At 40.3% G+C, this 27,552-nt stretch overlaps 2 protein-coding genes and 1 pseudogene across 2 annotated transcripts; 1 reads left to right on the top strand and 2 right to left on the bottom strand.

Moving 5' to 3' along the window:
* Positions 1-18,257: 18,257 nt before the first annotated feature.
* On the bottom strand, positions 18,258-19,499 carry LOC122038800 (transcription factor MYB20-like). Its single transcript, XM_042598742.1, has 3 exons — positions 19,312-19,499; positions 19,094-19,223; positions 18,258-18,975 (listed from the first exon to the last, which is right to left on the bottom strand). Exons 1-3 carry the CDS (start codon positions 19,442-19,444, stop codon positions 18,465-18,467), a joined length of 774 nt encoding a protein of 257 aa, XP_042454676.1. The 5' UTR covers positions 19,445-19,499; the 3' UTR covers positions 18,258-18,464.
* A 1,261-nt stretch (positions 19,500-20,760) lies between these two features.
* On the top strand, positions 20,761-21,953 carry LOC122038799 (prohibitin-3, mitochondrial-like). The gene has a single exon (XM_042598741.1). It carries the CDS (start codon positions 20,855-20,857, stop codon positions 21,704-21,706), a length of 852 nt encoding a protein of 283 aa, XP_042454675.1. The 5' UTR covers positions 20,761-20,854; the 3' UTR covers positions 21,707-21,953.
* Positions 21,954-24,578: 2,625 nt separating this feature from the next.
* On the bottom strand, positions 24,579-26,450 carry LOC122038798 (annotated as a pseudogene).
* Between the last annotated feature and the right edge of the window lie 1,102 nt (positions 26,451-27,552).

Below are 27,552 nucleotides of genomic sequence, written 5' to 3'. Positions count from 1 at the left end.
AGTAACGACAAGCACCTAGCACGTGACGAGCTATTCACCCCCCCCCCCCCTCTAGCTACATAATCGGTCCCAACATTGATAAAATGGAAAAGACCTTAAAAAGGATGGAAAGTATCCTAAAAAGGCAAAAAGAGCAAAATCTAGGTTTAGCACAAAAAGAGTCATTCAAGGGCCATAGGGGTTTGGGATACAAACCTAAAATTAAAAAGGATGTGCCCTCTTACCATATGGTTCCATATAATTATGGAACCAACTCTAGGTCAAATGGTCAAATCAAAAATACTAGGGAGGTTATTCCTAAGAGTATTTTTGCAACAAAAGTGACTAAGACTCCTAAGAAGTCCAAGAAAGTCACAAAGAAGGTCACAAGGGAATAAATCCCTATAGTTGACCTAGAAAATGTGACCAAGGCCTCTAAGAAGCCTAACAAGGTCACTAGGAAGGTTTTGGGTTCCTAGGAGCATTTTCTCTACCCCTTAGATGAGTTAGAGAGTGTCAACTCTAATTGAAAAGGGTAGTTAACCCAATCATGATGAAGTTGACACTCTAAGAGCATTTTCAAGGTTAGTGTTAACCTTTGAAAATGATTAGGATTAATGGCTTACTCTTGGAAAGAGTAAGATGTGCCATAATTTGAGTATTTGGATATAATTTTAATTGACACAAGAAATCAAGTGTAAAGAAATGCCAAGTTGGGATGTTGGCATTTTATTGGGAAGTTGAAGGCAAGACTAAGCCTTATTTTAGTTTGTTACTCTTGGAAGAGTAAAAATGTGTCAAAAATTTGAGGAATATGCTTAATTTAAATTGGCATCAATTAGGAAAAATAAAAGAAATGTCAAAATTGGGTTTTGGCATTTTCTTGGGATATAGTGGCAAATCTAGGGTTTAAATTTTTAATTTAGCTAAGGATTAAGAATACTTACATAGATAATCTAGGTATTCCTTTTATGCTAATTTGCCATGCTTTATTTGCCCATCATATGTCATGACATCATGTTTATTTTTACATTCATACTTTATTATGAAAAATACAAAAATATCATGTCATGTCAAACATACATCATGTAGTTCTAGGAAATTTTCTTTTGAAAATTATTTATCTTTGATGTATGTCATAACACATCATGCATTATTTTAATTCCTTACAAATCTAAGGACAAATGACATTCATTAACAAGTGACATCCTTGGTGGATGTTCATAACCTCAAAATGACTAGATAGATATGCATGAGCCCTAAATTAGGGCAAAATCAAACTTTACATCTCACAAAAGAACTATAAGGTGACTTTTATGTGTTTTAGTGCACATTAAATACAAGTGAGATGTTAGGATGATGAACAAAACTCAAGATGTTGAGTTAGTGCATTCTTTTGAGTTTTAGGTTCATCAAAACACATAATTATGTGTTTCCCAATCATTGGGAAAGCTAATGTACAAGTCATGTGCATTGAGCCCAAAGAACATGGTTGGATATTGATTTTGAAAAGCATTTTAAAATACTTTTGGAAAACCTTGATGAAGACTATCTTTTGATAGCAATTATCATTGAAAAGTTAGACACAAACTAGAAGAAAACACTAAAGTTTTTATAAGTTTTCAAGTTTGTGTCAATCTTAGAAAATAGAAAGTATTTTCAAAGAAAACTATTTTTCCTTGATGATATATACCCTAAGGATTGTCTACATGAATTTTCATGATTTTTGGAATTTTATAGAATTTTCTAGGGGTTTCTGAAATTCACTGAAATTGAATTTTAGTTTTTCAGTGCTTCAATCGATCACCCAATCGATTAAATTGCCTCAATCGATCGGGCGATCGATTGAGAGGAGTTTTCTCGCGAGCATAAGCTCGCTGGATCGATCCACCAATCGATTCACGCAGTCTGAATCGATCAGTGGATCTATTCTGCAGGGTTCAATCGATTGAGACCCAACTTCAATCGATTGGGGATGCTGATTTTGGCTGGGAAAGCCTGATTTCAGCATTTTGAACCACCTTTAGTCTAGGTAACCATTCCTAACTGTTGGTGCAGGAAGCATCCGACGATCTCTGAATCGATCAGTGGATCGATTCTGCAGGGTTCAATCGATTGGGACCCAACTCCAATCGATTGGGAATGCTGATTTTGGCTGGGAAAGCTTGATTTCAACATTTTGAACCACCTTTAGTTTAGGTAACCATTCCTAACTGTTGGTGCGGGAAGCATCCGACGATCGAATCTTAGTTTTGATAATGGCAAAGGATTCAAGGTTAAGTTGGTTTATGATCTAACATGCTTGACTGAGTGTTTCAGGAAAGTCCTAACTGCGGTTAGGCAGGTGAAAATCCTAAGGGGTGGTAACCTTAGGTCCTAGGGGGCGATAACCTTAGGTGGAGGAAAACCCTAGGGGGTGGTAACCCTAGGTCATAGGGGGTGGCAACCCTATGCGGGAAGTCTTGGTGGGTTGAGTGCTTTAGGCAAAACTCCTAGGGGGTGGTAACCCTAGGTGGAAAGTCCTGGTGTCGCGAACCAGGTGAAAGACTGGACCAGCCGGGAATTGGAAGTCCAGCAGAAAGTCCGGGAGCATCAAGCCCCGAGCAAAAGTCCAGTCGATCTGGAGGATCGCACTGGCATCAGGTAATCTCTCCTAAAGGGAGTAGGTGAGGACGCGTTCCCCGCTAAGGGAACAGTAGGCGTCAGGTTGACCTAGGATTTTCGGTCGGAAATTCGAAGTCAGACCCGGATAGTCTGATGACTATCGATAATATTTTATTACTTTATTTATTGCTTTATGTGCTAACTTTGTGTTGCAGGATATTGTTTGAGACTAACATGTCTTGCAGGTATAAAATAATGAAGTCTTCCCTCGGATGAACAGTGTCCGAGGCGCCTCCATGGAGCTTGGAGGCGCCTCGGGTGCAAAAGCTGAGCTAGCCGCGAAACAGGGTTGAAGGCGCCTCGGAGGGTTATGGAGGCGCCTTGAAGACCCATGAAGGCGCCCTCTAGTAGATAGGTTTCGACCAGTTTATCACTGATCCACGCATGTGACTCGGGCGAACTGGAGGCACCTCGGACAAGCTTGGAGGCGCCTCCAGCATGCTTTAAAAGCAGGTTTCGAGCAGCACCTCCGATCAACAATTCTAAGCCTTCTCTCATTCACGTGCTGCTCCAAAAGACGCTTCGAAGTGCTGCTACTCGTGCCCGACGACCCAGAGCTCCGAGATTTCATTTTCCGTCGTTGGTATAAATTTATTTATTGCACTTAGTGTAATACTTAGTTTGTAATAATCGTGCTTATAGTTGTTGCCCACCGAAAGCAATCAAGAATCGCGGGCCTTCGAGTAGGAGTCGATCTAGGCTCTGAACGAAGTAAATCGTTGTGTTCCTTCTTTGCATTTATTTCATTTCCGCTGCGTTTGCTCTTAATTTATGATTCCGATAATCGATAAAACGGAAATAGCCACGAGCGCTATTCACCCCTCCTCTAGCGCTTCTCGATCCAACAATTGGTATCAGAGCCCGGACTGTCAGAAGGTTTAACCGCCGACTGTGCACAAGAGTTATGGTCTGATTGAGCCATGTGGGTATAATATTGACCTCGAATAAAGAAAGTGGGGGCTCCTATGTTCGGATCAAGAGGACCAGACACCAGGCAGGAAGTCCTAGTTGCGACTAGGCAAGGAAGTCCTAGTAGGTCGGGTGGACCGAGGGGCAGGAAGACCTGGTGGGTCGAGGATCGGACGTGGGAAGCCAATATCTCCCCCTTTTTGATAATGACAACCGAAATTCAAAGTTAAGTAAAAATATGCAATAAAGTATAAGCACAAGGAAGATAATCATAAACATGATAGACACATCAAGTGGGAGACTAAGCAAGATAAGCATAGCTCCCCCTTTTTAAATATAAGTTCCCCTTTTATAGCTCCCCATTAATATAAATTCCCCTTTTAAGTTTAAATTGGGTTGATTCACTTTTGAATTTCTCTATTCTCCCCCTTTGCCATATATCAAAATAAACTAGTTTGAAAAACTTAACTTTTCAAAACAAAATTTGGTAAAATTTGTTTTTAAATCATAACTTAGGCAAGAGGCAAAAAGAGTAAGTGAAAACCAATAGCTTAAAATTGATTTTAATAGCAACATTTTTTTAGAAGAAAATTTGCTAAGGAACATAGTTTAAGTGCAAAATTTTATCAATTAATTTTGCTAAAAAAGATTTTTCTTTGTAATATAGCAAAAAAAAACTTTTAGTATTAAGTAACTCTTTTTAATTTAGTCAATTTTGAAAACTTAGGTTTTTAAAGAGGGATAAGAACATTTTACACTTAACTTTTTATAATTGTTTGTCACTGAAAAGATTCTTAGCTAAGTTTTTATTTTAATTTTCACTTACCAACGTACTATTTGTGTTAGAGTCTTAGGTGAATTTTAAAAAATTGTTGGAAAGATACTTAGCTAAATTTTCAAAAATTTATAAGAATACTTATTAAATTTTGAGGAGTTTCCAAAAATTTTCCAACTTCAAGAATTTTCCACCTTAAATAGAAAAGATTTGAAAGTTTTAAATTCGAAAATGTTTTTGAAAAACTGCTTAAAGAAAATGAATTTCAAAATACTTAAGGCAAAGGAGAAGCAATAACCTTAATGTCCAATAGATTGCAAATTTTATTTTAGTAAGGTATCAGAGCCCTAAAGTCCAAGCATGAGTAAGCCCTAAAAAAAAATCAAGCACTTAACTTTTTGCCCACATGTCTAACCATGAGTTACTAGCTGTTTGCCTAGAGAGCAATAGTTTTTACTTGGTTAGTCAAGTCAAGTCAATTGATCCAGTTAGATTTGGCTAAGGTTGGATGACTTAATATGATTAATGTTTGTTTGGTTTTTAACGCCCAGATTCATATTGATGCACAAATAAAAGCATACTTGAATCCAGGCTGTACCCTATGCATCTCACACCATTCTATGTTTTTCAAACACAATCAAGGTATACCTAGGTGTTTGTGAGATGCTTTGGCTCAAATCTAGGGGAACAGGATTTCTAGGGGGAGAGCCTAAGTTAAGTCCAATTTTTGAAACTTCTAAGAAAAAAAGGGGATTTTAAAATCATTATTTTTCCTATATTTTTAAAACCAATTTAAAAGTGATTTTGAAATTATACTCATAATTTTGAAAAAGTAACACATAAGTACTCAATTAAATATAAGGCAGCTAAATATCAGATAACCAACTCCAAGACACAATCCAAAAGATGAGTAAGATAGCCAAATCCAAGAAGTGAGTAACATATCCAGACAGTCTAAAAGATAGAATCAAGCAGGCGGATCGTCAGCTGGAGGATCGGCTAGAGGCTGCTCGAGTGGCGGCTGAGGTTGTCCCTGACGCCGAATCTCGCCTTGGAGAGATGCGAAACCAGCAGCCATCTCAGATCGCATAGATCGAAGGAAGCGATGGTTATCTAGCACAGCTCGTCGCGTCTGAGTGGACTGGATCTCGAGTTGAGTGAGTCTGTCCTCGACAAAGAGTGGTGCCGAAGATGAAGGCCCGGCTGATGTGGAGGGTCCGGCAGAGGTGGAAGGATCTGTGAAAAAGTCCTCTGTCAAGAAATCGGGCCACTCCTCATCCGCATCTGGTACGTCCTCGGCCTCTGGAGCACCAGGGGCAGCAACTGGTGGTGGTCGGCCCTTCCAGGCCAAAATCCCCTCGGCAGTGACCTCTGTCCCCGCTAATCTAAGGCTACGCTGACCTAACTCATCATAAATGGTAAGTGGGATGAGTACCCCTCTAGTGATGTCTATCCTAGAGCTGGAGAATATCTGGGTCAGGATATGACAGTAAGGCATATGAATCACTCCAGATGTAACAGTACTAGATGCAAGAATGATGTTATGAAACATATGGAGGGCTATGTCTATATCTAGGTGTTGGCTGAGGGCGTACAGAAAGAACGAGTGGGGCGGTTGCATCTTCGAGACGTCTCGAGATGAGATGGGTAGGATGCATGCTGTTAGGATTCTGTACATAACATAGTCCTAAACGCGAAGAAGAGTGGATCTGAACTCGGTCAGGCCCAAGGGTCTCTCCTCCCCAAAAAAATGCATGTAGATGTCATCTAAGGTAATGTGGGAATAGGGATTACCAAAAGGTAGCTCCCTACTCGGGTAACATAAAAATGTACACTGGGACTCCCTAAGCTCTAAGCTGGTGCGAAGTAGGGAGGGAGTAAACTGAAGGTCAGTACCACCAACTCTGGTGGAATAAGTACTATCATCAACCTTTTCAAGGTTGTGATAGAACTGGGCACACAGGTCTTGGTTGACTGTAGTGGTACAGTCAACCAGTTTATCTAGATGATAGTAGTTTATCATCTGGATTGCGGGTTGACAGTATTGGGATAAAAATTCCCGATCAATATATCTAGATTTAATAGACTCAAAGGTGAACCTGGCGAAATCTATCCTATGCTGTTCCGAGGGGAATCTAGGGTCCGTGGAAGGGGCCCTAGCCGGCGTAGGATCCACAATACGACGCTTCCTATTGTTGACATGATACAAGAAATATAGCAAAACTAGCAAGAAATTTATGTAATAGATGAATAAGAGGAGTTTAGATTATACCTAGGAGGCATTGCTAGGATTAAAGACGGAAGAGATGGATTGAAGGCGCCTTGGTTGGGAAAAAATCGCACTTGGTTGCGTTTCAGTAGAAAAACGAACAGAAGGAGAGCTTCTGTTCGTGCAAAAACGATGAGTGAAGGCGCCTTAAGGACTCCTTAAGGCGCCTTAAACAGGTCAGCGGGAAACTTCCCGCCGTTGTTGAGGGCGCCTCCCTCGTGTGGGAGGCGCCTTCATTCAGGCGCCACGTGTCCTTTTAGTTTTTTTTTTTAAGGAATTTTGAAATTAAGTTTTTAAGATTTTTAAAATAATTTTAAAAAGTAATTTTGAAATCAAATTTTAAAGATTTTTAAAATAATAATTTTTTAAAAAAGATTTTTTTTAAAGGAATTTTGAAATTAAGTTTTAAAGATTTTTAAAATAATTTTGAAAAGATTTTTAAAAGAATTTTGAAATTAAGTTGTTTTTTAAAAAAAGATTTTTAAAATAATTTTGAAAAGAATTTTGAAATTAAGTTTTTTAAAAGAAATTTAAAATAATTTTGAAAAGATTTTTAAAAGAATTTTGAAATTAAGTTTTAAAGATTTTTAAAATAATTTTGAAAAGATTTTTAAAGGAATTTTGAAATTAAGTTTAAAAGATTTTTAAAATAATTTTAAAAAGATTTTTAAAAGAATTTTGAAATTAAGTTTTAAAGATTTTAAAAATAATTTTGAAAAGATTTTTAAAATAATTTTGAAATTAAGTTTTTTAAAAGATTTTTAAAATAATTTTGAAAAGAATTTTAAAAGAATTTTGAAATTAAGTTTTAAAGATTTTTAAAATAATTTTGAAAAGAATTTTGAAATTAAGTTTTAAAGATTTTTAAAATAATTTTGAAAAGATTTTTAAAATAATTTTGAAATTAAGTTTTAAAGATTTTTAAAAGAATTTTGAAAAGATTTTCAAAATTGAAAAGATTTTTAAAAGAATTTTGAAATTAGGTTTTTTTTTTAAATAAGTTTTTTTTAAATTGATTAATTGATTATAGAATTTGAATTAATTATAGTTATGAGTTTAATTTTGAATTTGAATTTTAAATTCCTTAGTCATCTTACCCTATCTAAATTTTCAATCAGGGAATCATATAATTTTTGTGAGATCAATTGAGGTTCAATTTAAGGGTTTGGTTTAACTTTGTGTTAGATTCAGGTTTAGCTTTGGGTTCAACAAGTAAGCATTCTTTGGATAAACTTCTGGGCTATGATGAGTCACAATGAACTCATTAAAGTAACCATGTCTTCGAGGTTTTCCAAATAGTCCTATCCTTTGAACTTAATACTAAACCTTGGTCTAACTGGTTAGGATCCATTTAAGGGTAGCTTCGGTCAGTTCCACTTGGCCAAATGCACTAGGTTGAAACCATATATTCCTAGACATGCGATGCCCAAGCTTCCCTAACGTACTATCATCCAAAAACTTCACCGGTACTATGAGTCAAGTTAAACCTAGTCCATTTTAATCTAACCTTAATTACCCTGCCGAGTAGTCTACTCTTGTTTTACCCATTTCGGGTAGATTAAGTTCGGTTACCCAGTCGGGTAGTTTAGTTGGGGGTGCCAGCTATTCTGAATCCTCCATCTATATTTTATTTGATTTGAATTATTTTGAATTTTTAATTAAATTTTTAATTTAATTTCGAATTTCTAATTTGATTTGAATTTTGAATTTATAATTTAATTTTGAATTTTTAATTTGATTTTGAATTTTGAATTTATAATTTAATTTAGAATTTTTAATTTGATTTTGAATTTTGGATTTTGGATTTTGAATTTTGAATTTATAATTTAATTTTGAATTTTGAATTTTTTTAATTTTGTTTTATTGAGATCGTTTTTCTTTTTGCTCCCCCTGGATCATAGCCTCGATATGATCTATCGAGATAGTGTATTTGATCCTTCGGGATCCAGTATTGACCAAGTCCAACTTGATTGACCAATTTGGACTTGGGGACCCATGCTTGAACTGATTTACTATTTGGTTTGTTTATTAAAGATAAATAAGATTTATATTTCTTTTTGGTTTTATATCCTAGCCCAGTTTTATTGTAGACGGCTCTTTGTGACCCAAGAATTAGGTCGAGATTCTTGGATCCTAAAGAAAACTGTTCTAATGTTAACTTCAAATCCTTGATCTGATTTTTCAGACTGGAATTTTCTTCCTCAAGTTTTTGGACTTGAGTTGAATCTCCAGTCTGAACTGGGTCAGGCAAGGATTTGGAGTTAGTCACTTCTTTAAGGACTGCTATTTCCTTTAGAAGTGACTTTAGTTTAAGGTTTGATTTAGCTAATTTGTGAAGTAAATAATTAACTAAGTTATTAAGTCTAGGAATACTTACAGAGGGATCGGGCCCTTCGGAAACGGATACGGATCTGTGGCTTTGCTCAGACTCGGCTTCCAACTTGCTCTCGCTCTCGGACAGGTTGATCTGGTCCCGGGCCATCAACGCAAGTAAACTTGTTTGATCGAGTTCGTAGTCGGTGTCCTCTTCTGAGGATTCGTCCCAAGTCGCTTTCAGCACCTTCTTCTTCCTCTGCTTCTTTGTGTCCTTCTGATTTGGACAGTTGAACTTAATGTGCCCCTTTTGGTTGCACCCGTAGCAGATTACCTCAAATTTTGCTTTAGAACTTGGTTGGGCCTCCTTAGATTGGACTGCTTTCTTTAGGTCTTTTTTGTTGAAGCCTTTCTTCTTTTTGTAGAGCTTCTTCACGAGATTCACGAGCTCGGTTGTCAGTTTGTCTTCTTCATCTTCTGAGTTGGGTTCATTTTCCGACTCCGGTTCAGTTCTTCGCCGTGATCTCGGATCACGGGTTCGACTGGTACCTACAACCAAAGCAATACCCTTCTCGGTTGGCTGTGCATTAGTTTGTTCATGAAGTTCAAATTCACTAAATAATTCATCTAGCTTTAAAGAAGACAAATCCTTGGAGACTTTGTAGGCATCTACCATTGATGCCCATAATGTACTCCTTGGAAACGAGTTAAGAGCGTACCTTATTATATCCATATTTTCTACCTTCTGCCCGATTCCGTGAAGGGAGTTAATGATGTCTTGAATTCGTGCGTGTAGCTGGCTTGCCGTCTCATTTTCCTGCATTTTTAAGTTATACAATTTATTGAATAGTAAATCACGCTTACTTACTTTGGTATCGAAGGTCCCTTCGTGAAGCTCGATCAGCTTCTCCCATAGCTCCTTGGCGCTTGAGAATGGACCGACGCGGTTTAGCTCCTCCTTTGTTAGTCCGCACTGGAGGGTACAAGTTGCTCTGGCGTTTGCCTCCACCTTCTTGATTAATGCAGGTTCCCAATCTTCGTAGGGTGTAGGATTTCCGCCTTTATCTGTTGGCAGATCCAAACCAGTCTTGACGATCATCCAGGTTTCAAACTGGATCTTCAGGAAGTTCTCCATTCTGCCCTTCCAGTAACCAAAGTCCTCTCCGATGAAGAGCGAGGGACGGGCAGTGCTATAACCCTGTTGTTGGGTCATTTTAGATTAACTACGAAGAAAATAAATGACGAGAATTCCAGGACTTGGTCTTGGATTAGTAGTGCGGGAAGTATTCAAAAATAGAACACGAACTCGGGTGGTGTTGCACCAACCTCGAGCAAAAACTGATTCGAGAAAAGAATTAGAATATAGCTATAAAGTTAAATTCTAATTGACTCCGAAAATCTGAAACTACCACGAAAAATTGTTTTGAATGGTGGTTGCACCAATTCAAAACGACCCTGCTCTGATATCAATTGTAGGATCGAAAAGAATTTAGATATCTCCACAATTGCATGAGATTGTCCACTTTGGGCCTAAGCCCTCATGGTTTTGCTCTTGGGCTCTCCCCAAAAAGGCCTCATGCCAATAGAGATATCTTTTCTCTTATAAACCCATGATCTTTCTCATGTGTTTCCAATATGGGACTATGTTTGCAACCTTTCAACCCCAACACTAACCCCTCAAAATACATTTGTATACATTTAGGAGGAGTTTTCATGATGAAAACAAGGTCGGATTGGTTAAGAAACACCAAGTAGAGGTTTAGGTTGAGGTTTGGTTTCAATATTGAATTTTTGTACCTCAAAACTTATAAATTTGGGTTTCCTAAAGGTTTAGGGATTCCAAGTCATTGTTGGTGCAATGACTGAAGTTATGTGCATGTCTTTAGAGGAGTTACTCTTTAAAGACATGAAAATTTATTTTTCATACACCTTGGAAGGTGGTTAACCTTCTTTAGCGAAAATGCTCAAGGTTGGGCATTTGAATGTAATGAAGAGTGGAAATCTTCGGATGAGCATTTGATGACAATGAAGGGTATGAGACCTTCATTTGAATCGTGTGTGAATATACCAAGTGGTATATGCTCAAGGATGAGCGTTTAGAGTAATGAAGGGTATGAGACCTTCGTTATTGTGTTGTGAACAACGAGTGAAGTTGTCAACAACGTTGGGTAACTCTTCAAGGGGAGAGTTTTTGATGTGTGCCAATTGGGGGAGAATGTGTGGTTAAGTTAGGCCTTCATTACCTAAAGAGGGAGTTTGCCCTCTAGAAAAGGAGGAGAATGAAGGAAACCATCATTCTCATATTGGTATGAAAGGAGTTGAGGTTATGGGATTAGCCTAACTTACAAGTGGTGTTGTCAAACATCAAAAAGGGGGAGATTGTTGGTGTAATATTCCCTAGGTCAAGGTTGACCTGGTTGACTGAGCTTGAATTGGCTCAAGCTCGAGTCTTGATGTTTGGGTTTCGATGTTTGACAATACATGGAGACAAGACATGGAGATTGCAGGTGCAATTGTTCATGTGGTTAGATTGTGAAGGAAAGTCAAGTAGGTCAAGGTTGACTGGATACTTGACTGGAAAATCCCGGTGAGTGAAGCCAGGTGAAAATCCTAACTGGGATGTTAGGCAGACTGGAAAATCATAGTAAGTGAAGCTAGGTAAAAGTCCCGGTGAGTGAAGCCGGGCAGCTGAAAATACCTAGTGAGTGAAGCTAGGCAGTATGGAAAGTCCTGGTGAGTGAAGCCAGGCAAATGAGAAAGACCCAGTGAGTGGAGCTAGGTAGAAGGAAAGTCCTGATGAGTGAAGCCAGACACAGGAAATCCAGATGGATCAAGTTTGATCAGACATCTGGTGTTGGGAAGCCCAAGTAGGTCAAAGGGATTGACCGGATACTTGGCACGGGAAATCCAGGTGGATCAAGGTTGATCGGACACCTGGTGGAGATAAGTCCAAGTGGGCCAAGGATGACCGGACACTTGGCACGAGGAGAAAAGTCCAAGTGGGTCAAAGGGATTGACCGGACACTTGGTGAGGGAGTTCTAGTAGGTCAAGGGTGACCAGATACTAGGCATGATGTACCAACAGGTCATGGTTGACCAGATGTTAGTTTAGGGGACTTTGGACTTGTTTTTGGGCAAAAACAAGAGCTGGATCGATCAGCCGATCGATTGTCTCATGCCCAATCGATCGACCGATCGATTGGGAGAGTCCCTGCGACAAGCCTTCTCCCAATCGATCGGTGGATCGATTGGGGAGAAGTGTCGCGCGAACAGAAAGCCTCCCAATCGATCAGCCGATCGATTGGGAGCCTCCGATCGATCGGGCGAACGATTGGGGGGGGGCAATTTCGTACGATAAGCCCTGGATCGATCAGTCGATCGATCCAGGCAATTCCCGAGAGCACAGAGGCGCTCTGGATCGATCGACCGATCGATCCAAAGCCTCCCCGATCGATTGGGAGCAATCCAATCGATCGGGATTTGACCGTTGGCGCAGGATATAGCTGTTGGCGAGTGTTTCTCTCAGTAGAACTCACGGCTTCCATTTCTGATCTTCACCGCATCTCCACAGCATCTCTCTCAGGTTCAGATCGCCAGTTCTTAAAGGTTCTTGGAGGCTTGTGCTGGTGCACATCCAAGTCAAGAGGCGAGGAAGAAGTTAGGGTTAGGGTTTCGTGTGCAAACTTGTAAGCTTTTGCTTGTATTTTGTTTACCCTTTCCTTCTTCTTGTACTGAGAGCTGTAAGGCTTCTCCGCCTTCGGTAGTTACCGTAAAGGAGAGTTTTCATAGTGGAGGGTGCGTGAGTGTGTGGATCCTTGGATTAGTCACCTCTTCTTGAATTGGATACCAAGTAAATCCTTTGTGTTAGCGTTGTATGTGTTGTTTCTTGTATTTCCGCTACATATCTTTGAAGAAATAAGCAATGACGAGCACGAGATCGCGCCGAACTATTCACCCCCCCCCCTCTAGCTACATATTTGGTCCCATCAATGTCTTGCTCAAACTACATTCTAAAATCCTTATTCGTCTTATTCAACCTTATTTGGATGATTTAATTGGCTCTTTTTAGAGCAATTTCATTCCCAGTAGAGGTACAACAGATAATGACATGATAACACAAGAAATTGTTCATCATATGCATAAAAAGAGAGTAAGACTAGTTTTCTTATGTTTAAAATTGATTTTGAGAAATGATGCGGCAATAAGAAGAGTCTATCTGACGCAAGTCAATTGCCACGTTAAAAGAAAGTCAAAGAGGTCAACGCATAAGGGTAAGCAAGGTACAATCAATGTGAGTGCCTTGGCCGAGGTAGGGATTATTGTCCGATCGGCCAGATGAAACTCTAATTATTTGACCCGCCAAATGAGCCAGGTGCTCATGCCTAACAGGCTGGTAAAACGGGTCAATCAGGTCGTCCGACCAACTCTGGATGCGGAATTGGTAATACGGGTCGATCAGGTCGCCCGACCGGCTTTGGGTATGACGTTCGTATTATACTCATAACATATCGTCCGTCCGATGCAAGGAGTAACGCTACACAGGAGGAAAAGATAATTAATAAGGGGAAGAGAAAGCAAAGGAGAACACGACAACTATTAAGTAGAAGACAAGACGAAGATGTCTTCTGTTTGTCATTAAACCACATCATTAAATAGGGGAAGACGAAAGGTCACCCCAGAAAGGTATAAAAGGGTCTATAGGTATGAGGAACAGACAAGAAAAATATTTCTGAGTTCTATGATTCTCTACTTTCTTCCCCTATTCTAACTTGAGCGTCGGAAGACTAACGCCAGTGACTCCTTTCCTGGTCTTGGTTTGGTTTTGCAGGATCATCGAAGTCTTCTTCCTGTCAGTGACCACCCAATTCCCGGCTTTCCAGCTTCCTTTATGTTAGAGCAATCCCGATGGTCCGTGCGACCATGTGTTTTGGTGTTTGGACAAAGGGTTTAAGTTAGGTTCACCCTTGTTATTTGATAGTGTATGTGAGTATGTAGGTTTACAGGATACACATATGACTCAACTTGATGGCTTTAGGTTCGGTGAAGGATGGAGCATCCGAAGGACCGTGGACAAGGCAGCAAGGACAAGGGTCGAGGGAAGTGACTTCGAGGCATACACGAAGGATGGCATTGAAGATAAGTCGCGGGTTTGGATGCATCCGAGGGACGAGAGCCAAAGGAAGTAGGCTTGAAAGCCAGAGGTCAAGGCTACAATGAAGGGTCAAGTGAGTCGTGAGGGTACGAGTGCATGAGAGATTGTACTCAAGTTAAATCCTAGGTTTAGGATTTTACTATAGCAGTCACTGCAGCAGTACTATAGCAGTTACTGTAGCAGTCAACTGGTGAAAATACCAGTCGACTGGGAGTGAAGAGAATATTTTTGTTCGCTCGACCAATGTAGAGTAGTCGACTGGTATTTTTATCAGTCGACTGGTATTGAGCCGTTGCGATGTAACGGTCAAATTTCCACAGAAGTCAGTTGATTGATGATTTTATCAGTCAACTGGTAGGCGAGATTTCCCAACCCGCGGCTTATATAACCAAGCCTTAGGAGCTTGGTTAAGTTTGACGAAATAGAGGTGGTTAACCCCTATTAGTAGTCTACTAGTGTCCTAGCTTCTCAAGAGTCCTTGGTGAGAGTTGTGGTGAGATTTCTCCACCCACAAGGAGCTACGTGAGCTAGCCGGAGGTCTTCCGGGGAGTAATCCACCGACGGATATGGATCGTCCACCTTACGAACAACCGTGGAGTAGGAGCCTTATCTCTGAACCACGTAAATCGGTGTGTATTGGTTTGCTTGCTTTGCTTTCTTATTCTTGTCTTTAGTTTTCATATTTGTAGTTAGTATTAGATTTTCGCTGCACATACTAACATACGTAGGAAGCTATCGATTTGGGGGCGTCGTCTATCCAACCCCCCTTCTAGCCGACCACCGATCCCCTACACTTCATTCGAATAGGATCAATTTGACGCCGTCTGTGGGAACATTGCCTATATCCGAATAAGAAGATGGAAGACGCTGGACGACTCACAACAGTGACACTGATGCAAGAGGAACTCGATGCACTAATACAAACTTGAGCTACAAAAATATTGAAGCAACAGCAACAGGTGATGGCCGATCGGCCAACGCATGAGCCTGCCGCCTCTGCAGCAGGTCGGCAAACTGAAAGAGAAAGAGAAGATCGAGCGGATCAATTTTCTGCCCGGGAGTGGAATAGAAGACCGATCGACTCCTTTGAGGGTGTTTGCAATACGCCAATTCCCTTCAACTGAACGATGTCATAGGAGTCAATCGATCTTCTATTCCGCTCCCGAGTGGAAAATTGATCCGTTCGATCTTCTCTTTCTCTTTTAATTTGCCGACTTGTTGCAGAGGCGGCAGGCTCATGCGTTGGCCTATCGACCATCACCTATTGTTGCTCCAATATTTTTGTAGCTCGAGCTTGTATTAGTGCATCAAGTTCCTCTTGCGTCAGTGTCACTGTTGTGAGTGATCCAGCGTCTTCCATCTTCTTATTCGGATATAGGCAACATTCCCATAGATGGCGCCAAATTGATCCTTTCCGAATGAAGAAGCTGGAAAGCTGGGAATGGGCAACGCTAAAGTTAGAACAGGGGAAGAAAGTAAAGAATCGTAGAACTTAGAAATATTTTTCTTGCCTATTCCTCATACCTGTAGATCCTTTTATACCTTTCTGGATGACATTTTGTCTTCCCCTATTTAATGATGTGGTTTAATGACAAACAGAAGACATCTTCATCTTGTCTTCTACATATTTAATAGTTGTCGTGTTCTCTTTTGCTTTCTCTTCCCTTTATTAATTGTCTTTCCCTCCTGTGTAGCGTTACTCCTTGCGCCGGACGAGCGGTCCGTTATGAGTATAATGCCAACGTCGTACCCAGAGCCGGTCGGGCGACCCGATCAGTCCGTATTACCAACTCCGCATCCAGAGCCGGTCGGACGACCCGATCAGCCCGTATTACCAGCATATTAGGCACGAGCTTCTGGCTCATTTGACGGGTCAAATAATTAGAGTCTCATCTGGTCGGTCATCTAGCTGACCGGACAGTGATCCCTCCCTTGGCCGAGGCACCCACACTAATTATACTTTGCTTACCCTTACGTGTTGACCTCTTTGACTTTCTTTCAACATGATAATTGACTTACGCCAGGTAGGCTCTTCTTATCGCCACATCAAGAAACTTATGATCGAGTGGATTGGAATTTTCTCAGGCTTACTTTGACTACCTTCGATTTCTCTGAACATATTATCAATCTTGTTATGAGTTGCACAACCTCATCTGCTTTGTCTTTAAAGTGAAACATTGAGAAATTAAAGAACTTTGCACCAACTAGAGGCTTGAGGCAAGGTGACCCCCATGAGTCCTTACCCTTTTGTTCTAGATGTATGGAAAACTGGCTATTTTGATTCAAGAAAAGATTGAGGCTAATCATCGCAACTTGTTAAAATCTCCACAAATGACCTTGCAATTTCTCATCTATTCTTTATTGATGATCGCCTTCTTTCACAAAGGCAAAAACTTCTCAAGTCGGATTAGTTCAAGAAGTGCTCCATTCCTTTTGTTTAGCTTCAGGTATGAAAGTTAATGTTCAAAAGGCCAGATTCCTCCCTTCTAAAAACATGTCTCGAGCTACAGTGGTCAAATTTGAAAGTATATATGTTTGATTTCCATCATGCTTATAATATAGGATGGTATCTTGGTTTTCTTTTACTTTCAGGAAGGGTTATACTGATTTGTCCTATATATTGGACAAGATTAATAATCAACTTGCTGCTGGAAGGGTAAGTTATTAAGCAAAGTAGGCCGGGTTACACTTGAAGGGGTCTATGATAATATTGATTCTTGCATCAAGTAATTCATTTGGGATGATAAGTCTAGTCATTGGGTTAAATGGAGCAGAGTAACACAACCCTCTCATAGAGGTGGGCTTGGCATTCATCGAGCTAGAATTACTAATACATCATTGCTAGGAAAACATATGTGGGATATTATTAATTAGCCTCACATAACTCTGGGTGAAATTATTGTCATCTAAATATCTCCCTGGTTACTATTTTTTGCATGACCCTCCTTGTAATGGTGTTAGTTAATTATACTTGGAGTTCAATTGTGAAAGCTGCTAAGTCTTTGCATAATGGTTTCATCACTCGAATTTGACGAGATGATGTCTCCATTTGGTATGATAAATAGCTTGATAAAGGTTGCATTGGTGAACGGGTTCCTTTTGTTAACACAAAAGATACCAACCTGAAAGTTAAGGACATTTGTTATAATTGTTCTTGACATTTTAATCTCCTAGCCACTCAATTGTCGTACTAATAATAAGTTTTAAAGAATCTAATAAGTTTGAACTAAGAGTTTGATCTCATATTCGTTAAAAAAAAAATCAAATTAAATTTAAATTAATAATTTTAACGATTTATAATTTCACTTGCCCGGGCTACTATATCAAACGATTCGCTCGACTTGCAGGCCTACAACCCTAGGCGGCGTGCCTGCATGCATGTGAGATCGATCGAGTTCCTGCACTAAATGAGCAACGTCGTGTTTTGTTCAACTGAGCTTATCCGAATGCATGCAGAAAACGGAAGAAGCTAAAGCCATGGATAACAGTTTAATCGTCTGACCACCCCTCCGGTCATTCATTAAATTTTAGCGGCGAGTCAACGCCACTTCCGTACTCGAAGTCAAAACGAAGCATGTTTTTATTCGGTTCGCACTAAATGACGCCGTCGGCGAGTCGATTAGACGAGAAGGCCACGCAGAATGCAGCCGCATGAAAATTGATAGCAAATATTGCGTCGCGTCAATTGCTCTTTTGTCCGTTCCATAGCACTCTTTGACCGGCCGGATCACCGAGTTGACTTTTTTCATTCAGGGAGTTAATTCAGGATGCAGGTGGCATAAGCAAGTACGAGATGGGCTTTTGAAATGTCAAACGGCAGAGAAATTTATGTTGGGACAAACCATACTAGATTGTTTGAATACGTCTCTGTTTAAGACCGTTGGGATATAAGGATGAGTATATATTTATGATATTGTTTATTTTAGATTTAAACATTTATTTTGGACTTAAATTTTTATGACTTTATTCTTGAGTTTTCATAAGTATTCATCCTTGACTTTATTTTTATGACTTTCTCGAAAGGATAAGAGGTTTAAGAAACAGATTGTACGTGCTTATAGTTATACCTTGGGATTTCCTTCTAAAGATTATTATAAATAATGCAAGTTCATCAGCTACGTACCTATCTTTCCAAATTAACAATATTTAAATACTCCTTGAGATTTTTTTTTAAAAAAAAAACTTTAGGTCATAACCAGTGGAAAAAGTCAAACCAACAGCTAAAGAAAATAAAAAAGAAATCGAGCAGCAGCAACAGGGAGATTAAAAAAAAATTGATCGCGCTTTATCGTGCTGCTTAATTCCTCTTCCTATGATTACTTTTCTTAATTATTGCACTTGCTTAATTTCTTGAAGATCATCTTCATACGCGCGAGCGCCAATGGCAGAAACAGTGCTAGTGATCAGAAAAGCTCAAATTTCCAACATTCCTGATCCAAAGAAGTTCTCTGGCACTGAGCGAAGCCATCGAGGCCCAAGAATTTATCATCGACCGAATCCCACGCCCCATTCCAGTCATCCAGACCCCAGAGACACATGGACTCAGGCCACTCCGTGCAGGGTAGTTGCATCTCTGAGGAGCCAGAGGAAGAGCAGCACGAAGAGAGAGAGCAGGGGACAGTCATCTCATGGGGCAGCATCATGGGCACCTCATCCGTGCTGAACCCCGGCGAGCTCGCGACGTTATTCTTCTCCTCGACTTGCCCCTGATCAGAAGAAATCTTTGCGCTGGCGTCCGCCATGCGATCGCCCTGCTGCTGCGGCGGCTGCACCTCGTCAGCAGCAGGAAGGATGGGTTTGTGAGTCAGTGGGTCGATCCCCATCTTCCTCAGCTTCTTCTTGATGTGGGTGTTCCAGTGGTTCTTGATCTCGTTATCAGTTCTCCCCGGCAGATGAGATGCAATCTTAGACCATCTGAGGACACAAATTAAAACACATACAAAATTAATTAGGTTTAATTATTCATAGCAAACAAAATTAAAGACTGAATCGAGTAATAGTAATTAAATTAGGAAAAATAAAATTATAGAACCTGTTTCCGAGCTGGGAATGAAGCTCAATGACCAACTTCTCCTCCGCTTCAGAGAGCAGTCCTCTCTTGAGATCAGGCCTGAGGTAGTTTGTCCATCTCAGTCTGCAACTCTTGCCACACCTCAAAAGCCCTGCATCGATCGAGTTATACTGCCTGCTTTGGATGTTTACTCGAGTGGAAAATACAAGAAAAGGGGAGAGGGCAAACTGGTGAGGGACCTGCAAGCTTGGGCACAGCCCTCCAGCAGTAGTGTCCGTTGGTGAGGATGAAGTTGATGAGCCTGCTGTCCTCCTCCGCAGTCCATGGTCCTTTCTTCAACCCCACCTTGTCACAGCATGGTTGCCTCCCCATTGTTCGGTTTATTCTTCTTCTGCTTCTTCTTCTTCAGTAGAAGACAGCATGCGTGGACTCTGCTTTGCTCGAGTCTTCCCCTCGCTTTATAGCTCTCTGGCATGGCTTTGGCCTGAAGGTCTGGGACTTGACCTTGCCTAGAGTCTCATGCACACGTGTCAATGAGGAAAGATAAACTCGTCGCACGTGGGAGGTCAGTTTTGGGATAGTGCCACCTCACCGGCTCATGCTTGGTCTGCCAGGGCAGAAACCGAGCAAGCCTGATGTCCTGAATTCATGCAGATTAGTAAGCTAATGAAGCCTCTACTCGTTCAAATTCTAAAAAGTATCCATACTTAATTTATTAAATTTAGCTATTTATTTTTTAATATACTGTATATCAATTTTTCTATTTCTCTTGCCTTCTCTAAATATAAAAAAATATTATTAATTTAGAAAATGAATAAAATAAGTGATACAAAGATTTTTTTATTATCCTATCTAAAATTTAAAATATAATCTTTAAATAAAGTATATGATATGGATGGTCTAAAATACGTACTTAACAACTTAAAATTTTTGTATTATTATAAAAATTATGTACCTAATATTCATAAATATTTAAATTATGTATTATATTTTTGAAATACTTCTTCTCTAATTTTCCTATAGATTCATCAGTCGATTTCCTTTGAATTAACTAATGTGGTAAAAGATGATTTATTCAACCTGGTGCTCCTCATGTTTTAACCATCGCACCACCCAAAGAGGACCCTTCTCTGAACCAGCTAATGAACTTAAATAATTTTGAATCACTTATAACCAAAATTAATATACTCTCAAAAATTTCTTTAATATATTTACGTCCTCGAATCTAAATTTGATAACACAAATTGAAAGTACCTCTAAATTTTTACTTTACCAATTTAAAAATTTATTAATTTAAATTTATGCTATCGAATCTAAATATAAAGATATAAATATATTATGGAGGTTTTTACAAATAAATTAATTATGATTTAGACTAATTCGAAATTTTTTATATCTATTTCAAACTGATTGGTAGATCTATACCATTTAAAAATTTAAAATTTTAATATTTTTTAAATCATGAGAGTTCTATAAATTTTATTGAGTTTTACAAATTTAAAAATTTATGATAATTAAATTCAAATTCGATAATTGAATCCTAAAAGCCAATATATAAACACATCAAGGATTTTAACAGGGTGGGCTAAACCACGAATTCTAGATCCATTCCTGTCCGGCCCACCTGTGGGCGGTCAGGCCCGATTGACATCCCCATACTAAACCACATTAGGGTTTTGCAGCACCGCCGCCTTACGGAACAAATAAATGAAAAAGGCTCTTCGACGCCTTAGTTTCTTTACCATTTCCTCTGATCGCTTCGATCGATTTTGACTCAAGACGATGGCTGCGGGCGGTGGGCAGGCGGCGGTGTCGTTCTTGACGAACGTGGCGCGGGCGGCGATCGGGTTGGGTGCCGGCGCGACGATACTGAATGCATCTCTGTACACGGTGGACGGCGGGCAGCGCGCGGTGCTGTTTGATCGTTTCCGTGGGGTGCTGCCGGAGACGGTGGGAGAGGGAACCCACTTTCTCGTCCCGTGGTTGCAGAAGCCCTTCATCTTCGACATTCGCACCCGTCCCCATACCTTCACCTCCAACTCTGGCACGAAGGATCTGCAGATGGTCAACCTCACCCTCCGCCTTCTCTCTCGCCCCGATGTTCAACATCTGCCTACTATTTTCACTTCCCTCGGTACGGAGTACGACGAGAAGGTCCTCCCATCCATAGGTAACGAGGTTCTCAAGTCTGTGGTCGCGCAGTTCAACGCCGACCAGTTGCTCACCGAGCGGCCACATGTCTCTTCCCTCGTTCGCGATTCCCTCATCCGGCGCGCGCGGGACTTCAACATAGTTCTCGACGACGTCGCCATCACCCACCTCTCTTATGGCGTCGAGTTCTCCAGCGCCGTCGAGAAGAAGCAAGTCGCTCAGCAGGAGGCGGAGCGGTCCAAGTTCCTTGTTGCCCGTGCCGAGCAGGAGCGTCGTGCTGCTGTCATTCGTGCTGAGGGTGAAAGTGAGGCTGCCAAGCTTATCTCTGATGCCACCGCCGCAGTTGGTACTGGCCTCCTCGAACTCCGTCGGATTGAGGCTGCTCGTGAGATCGCCACCACTCTTTCCAAGACACCCAACGTTGCCTATCTTCCTGGAGGGAATAACATGCTTCTCGGGATCAACCCTACCCAAGGACGTTGAAGAAAATGTATTCCTTAAACCCTGCTTCTTTTTCCGCTTTCATCCTACCTAATGCCAAAAGAGTTGTTTTCTGATTCAAATTTGTTAACTCTGCCGGTACGTCATTAATGCTTAGTTGCATCGGAAAACTGTGATGCTTAGTTTTATGGTGCACTTTTTCCATTATCAACCTGTCTGGAGTTTTCAAAACTCTTATACATTTCTGATGCATTCATAATATCATTGAGAGTTTCTACGTTCGTTTTCATGTCTGTTTGGTACCTTGAAGTGTTATATGGTGCTCGTAAGCAGACCACATGTTTAGCACATATACATGTAATCATTGTTTAGATAAACGAAATAATTTTGTGCGTATCAAAATACAATCATAGTGCAACCATTATTTGGATAAGTATAATCATTTTTTAGGTTTGGCTACTGTTGTTTGATAAACACATTAATTAGTAGATGCAATATACCTATCTTATATAGATAAATTTGAGTGTTGTGGACCTATGCTTTCTTGTGTTATGTCTTAGGTGCTTTAGAGTTATACTCCATATGAGGGTTTGAGGAGCATGCGGAGTTAAATTCTTTGTATTTTTTTTTGGTTCAGCACAAGACCTAGGCCTTGGTCTTAGGTTGAGCTTGTTAAATGCTGAATGCTTTAGAGCACCTGCAATGCAGGTGTTATAACACCCCTTTGCTATTCAAAGTATTGCAAAGAGGTGTTATAACACCCCTTTGCTTGAACGCGTCCAAGACTTTGAACGCGTTCAAGCAAAGATGGGGTGCCATGTTTAATTTTTTTTAAAGTTTATTTATTAAAAAGTTATAAATTTTAAAATTTAAAATGGAGGTAGGTAAAATATAAAATTTATAATTTAAATTTGAAAATAAGTAAAATTATTTTTTAAAAGTAAGATTATTATTAATAATAATTTAAATTTTTTAAATATATTATTTAATATGATATACTTTTAAGATGATTGAGTAGAATGTGGGACCCATGAATAATGAGTGTTAATGTTAAAAGAAATGTGGGTGAAAAAAATATATTGTTATAATGGTGATGTGACAGTGTACCTCGTATTTTTTTTATGAGGTGGTAGGTGTTATAACGATGATGTCCATGCAGAGCCTCATAGATGTTAACTAGAGGATCCACATACTGTTACAATGTGGCATGCAATCATTTAAAAATTTGATTGCAGCATTTCACATCTCGTCAATTGGAGATGAACCGGTTTTTACGCTATCCTTTCAACAATCTGCAATATGGAATTTGGAATTCAGAATAGAAATGGAAAAATGATGTGAAGGTTTTGTCCGAAAGTACCATTGCATGAGATGATTCAAGAGTTAACCACAATTGATATGTGGAAATAAAAGATATGCATTTGTCCGGAAGTGTCAATGATTTTATCATAAGGTTGTTTTGGTGGACTTGGTTCGCCCCTCATACAGCTTAGGTAGTTTGATAGGTCATTACTAGACGAGGAGATGCATATGAGTATTAGGAGATTTTTACACACTGGTTCATAGGCACTTGTTCAATTGATGATCATTACATAATAGTTGTTTAGATAAACACAATATCATTTTTATGCTTGGTTGGATAAATTAATGAATGGATGTAGTATTCATATTATTGTATAAATTGAATAGGATTTAAAAGATTCGTTGTGCCTTTGGAGCTTATGTGCTAGACATTTGAGAATTGTATTACTTGGGGGAGTTAGAAAAGGGTGGTAGATCTTTGTATTTTTCCCAAATTGCTTATACATGATGGCAAAATGATGAAAAATGCCTATACTATCCAATCCTTTGTCTCTTGAAAATTGTGGATCATTCTATTTAGCTTAATGTTTCTAGGATTGTAGTCTTGCAAATCAGTATAATCTTAGTTGATAGAGCTTTTATATTTATGCTCCTCCTTTTCCATCCTCATCAATGTTTTATTTTATGAAGATTAGCTAGATTTTAAATGCCACTTATTTCATGTTTTATTGTGTCTCAACAGAATCATTTAGTCTCTCATATATTACAGTTAAACAAACATTCATACATTTACACGCGCACACTGTTGTACCTGGTAATTGGTTGTGTTTTCCTTTGTAGTCAAATGGCATCTTTGAGAATACCTGATTTGAGATTTCATTAAACCTCATTTCGTTAAATCACAAAAATCCAAAATTGGCTGGCTTAAGTAATCTCTTCCGTGTTATATGTACTGAGGAAATATTCCACCACACTTACCATGCTTGACACTTCAAGTTAGTCGAATTGTATTTAAACTAATTTGCCTAATGATATTAGTATGCATGCCAAAGTGCGGCGAGTGTTTAACGCCCTATTATTCTGCAAAATTTCACTTTAGTCGACTATTATTCAAAGATGATTGAAGTGTTATGCTCTTATTTTTAAGAATTGTTTGCATGATATGTTATAGTAAAGTGTTAAGAATTGATTATATGATTATTATAGTTTTATTTTTAGAAGTAATTATACTAACTAGAAAAGGATTGATCTATTTGAATTTATCTGCATATATTTGCTTTGTATAGGCACAATATGATGCTAAAATTATGTCTGATGACCAGAACAACAGGACCTTGTAGGAATATGAATATATTACAGGACCTTGTAGAGCGAACCTACCCAAATGAATGAATGTGTTGGATAGATCACATCGAATGTAAATCATTCAACTAATGCAATCAAATATATCAGGAAGTGAAATTGATCTAGCGTTTTATCTTTTTTATTTCTCATTCCGTCCAACATGAGTTATCAGCCTGTGTTTAATACTGCTGGATGTAAATTTGAAGTTTGAATGCCTAAAGACTACCTAATTCTAACAAGTAAAACCAAACTTGTAGTGTTCTTGACGTTGAAGAAAAAATTGCACTTTTACTTGCAAAAAATACAAATACAACGCCGTGTATGGCGAGACGAGATAGGACATATGAACTGATGATGGAGAAATAAATGGAATCGCAATGGTAATGGCGTGATCGTAATTGTGGGGAAAATGTTGAGGACGAACAAGTCAACTGAGGTCCATCAAATTGCCGTACTGGATGGGGCCGATCGCCGGCCCGGGATTCGCCATCAGCGACCACATCGGCGCCGCCGCCGCCGGCTGACCACTTTTCCCCTTTGACCGGAGCAACAACGTATTCCCAAAATGCCCCTCCTCGTCGAATAGTTCCGTTTCCCGCTGATCGCCGTCGCCGAATCCGGCTCCGCTATTGCCCTCTTTCCCTCGTCTTCCGCAGCCGGTGCGTTCGCCGTCGGTGCATCTCCGAGCATTAGAACCTTAAGGTTGTCCATGTCATTTTCTGGGGTTCCCTCAACGCGGGGGAGATCCGCCGCGTTGAGAACGCCAAGGGTGCGGCAGTGATCGAAGTAGGACGAGAGCTGCGCGCTGTGCTCCGCCGCTCGCCTCAGGATCTGGATCCCTGTCTCCCGCCTGCACTTAACCCTCTCGTCCGCGTTACCGGAATCCGAGCCGCGTACGCCGATGAGGAATCGAGCGATCCCGTTGCAGATCCCGCTGTAGACCTCGAAGATCTCGATTACCACGCAGTACATGGCCTCCAGGATGAGCTCCACCTCCATTCCGTCGGCGTACGGTAGGATCTGCATAAGGAGGTCGAGCAGGACCTCGAGCCGCTCCAATCCCTTGAGGTCGTCCTCGTCGTCTTCGAGGGCCGCGCAGGGGGAGGAGGAGACAGCGGTTCCGAGGGAGGAGAAGAGGGATCGATGATCGAGGAAGTTGAAGTAGGCGCGTACGAAGGCGGAGAAGCCAGGGGAGGCGGAGGAGCGGTCGCGGAAATCGGAGAGATCGAAAGGGAGGCGGCCGACCCGGGCGGAGGGCGGCACGTCGTCGTAGCAGAGGAGGAGGCCATGGACGAGGAGTCACTTAAGGGCGACGGACCAGGAGCAGGTGCGGGAGACACGGCGAGCCGCCGTCCACACATCAGGGGCGCCATAAGCGTTGAGGGAGCGGCGCGCGCCCACGCGAACACACGCCCCGCGTTCTTGTAGTCCACCGACACCTCGTCATGGCTAGTGGCCCGAACCGCCTCTGGCCTCCGCCGGAGATGGTGCCGGTCGCCTATTGTCTTGATCAGGTACACGCTCCACTTATCCTTGGCGGCAGCCATCACCCGGCGACACCATAATCACACAGGTGAGGTCATGGAAATAGAGAGGCAATTAAAAATCGATATTTTTTTGTTTGCCTATCAACGCCTAATAGGCGCATATCATGAGATTGAGGGGAGGAAGAGAAACAAATTGAGCAGCGGGTAAGGCAATATGCCTCTAGCTCGGATTCTCTGGACCTAAATTCCCTATACCATCCTGGACCACAAAAATCGATATATATGTGCGTGCATGTCAAAACGCATAGGAATGCACCTAAACACAGAGTTGGTAACGCGGAGCCCTAACCTCTCACGATCCGCTGGCGATGAAACCCCATTGCGATCCGCTGGCAATGACCCAGTTCTTCGACTCCTCCGAGGCCTAGCCTTGCCTTCGACCGACGACGACCTCCAGCGTCCGTAGACTCCCACGAGTTCCGACCTCTGGCGACCTCCCGCGGGCATCGGACCTTCCTGTGCTGTGCGTTTCGGCCAACTCCGAGCTTCACCCCTCCGCAACCTCCCATGTGTTGCTCGGAGTTTCTAGAGGATCCGCGTGTTGCGTGCTTTGCAACTCGCAGGTGCTGCTCAGAGTTTCTTTCTTTGATGTGTGCTGCATGTTTTGCAACCCGAGCCTCTGACTCTGATAAAAGTAATTTGCGTTTGTGTTATCTTTTTTCTTCTTGTTACTAGTTTGACTTTAATAGGTCATGTGATAACAGTATTCAAGTCATCAACAATCACATAACAGCGATAGGAAAAAAAAAGAAGAAAACATTCTCCATAAATATTTTACTTCCTCATAATTGCTTTTTCCACGATTAATTCATTCAGTTCGTCTATGTGAAAATGCAATGTGAAAAGTAATGCACCTTAATTATCTTAGTAAAAAAAATTTATTCTTTGTTTTTGGTTACAACACTTTTAGATTCTGTTGGTTACTTATTTGTTGAGTACTTGATGATTAATCATAAATTATTACTACATAAATAGAGTAGACTCTTATTTATAGCTGTTTCAAAACAAATATACTTAACTACTGCAACAACATATTAAGGCTCACTTTATGAATTGATTTTGCATTTATCGGGGAATTTTGGTTCTTAGTTAATTACTGTTCTTGGTAGGATCTGAAGTATTTGAGAACTAAAAAGAAGTTGGACATGTAGTAATTTGATATAAAATTGTTGTTTTTAGACGCTTCTTTTGTGGCTATTTTTTTTTTGCCCTAAATTCGTTATTTTTTTTTACAGGATCAAAGAAATTATCATGGAGGGTGAATCTACAAGCTGTCGTTGTTTGAATTTTGAAGGAAATGAAGATAGTTGGGAAGGTGACTTTGATGTTATTGATGAAGGTAATAAGAATCATATTGGGAATGTATTGAGCTTCAATATATCAAATTTTCCTTTTTAACCATCTTACTTTGTTTGTTTGATTGTATAGGCTTGAACATTGAAATAGATTTGGATATACCACAAATGGGAATGAAATTTGAGACAAAAGAAGATGCATATCAATTTTATTTGACATATGTTAAAAAAGTTGGATTTGGCATAAGGAGAGGTAGAATCCACAAGGATGAATCGGGTAAATTACTTGATAGGACTTTTTATTGTTGTGCCCAAGGTAAAAGAGGAAAAGACAAACAAGATCTTTATGTCAAAGCAAGTCGTGATGAAACAAGGTTTGGTTGTGAGGCTAAAATGAAGA

The sequence above is a fragment of the Zingiber officinale genome, chromosome 1A (assembly GCF_018446385.1).
Source record: "Zingiber officinale cultivar Zhangliang chromosome 1A, Zo_v1.1, whole genome shotgun sequence".
In the NCBI taxonomy this organism is placed as follows: domain Eukaryota; kingdom Viridiplantae; phylum Streptophyta; class Magnoliopsida; order Zingiberales; family Zingiberaceae; genus Zingiber; species Zingiber officinale.
This window is presented reverse-complemented; position numbering and strand designations above follow the sequence as displayed.

Bases quoted from the DNA above. Each gene is read 5' to 3' on its own strand.
- LOC122038800 (XM_042598742.1), bottom strand. From the start codon at position 19,444: ATGGGGAGGCAACCATGCTGTGACAAGGTGGGGTTGAAGAAAGGACCA. The intron at 19,224-19,311 runs GTCCCTCACCAG...CGATCGATGCAG, and splicing joins GGCTGTGCCCAAGCTTGCAG to GGCTTTTGAGGTGTGGCAAG. The intron at 18,976-19,093 runs GTTCTATAATTT...TTGTGTCCTCAG, and splicing joins CATTCCCAGCTCGGAAACAG to ATGGTCTAAGATTGCATCTC.
- LOC122038799 (XM_042598741.1), top strand. From the start codon at position 20,855: ATGGCTGCGGGCGGTGGGCAGGCGGCGGTGTCGTTCTTGACGAACGTG.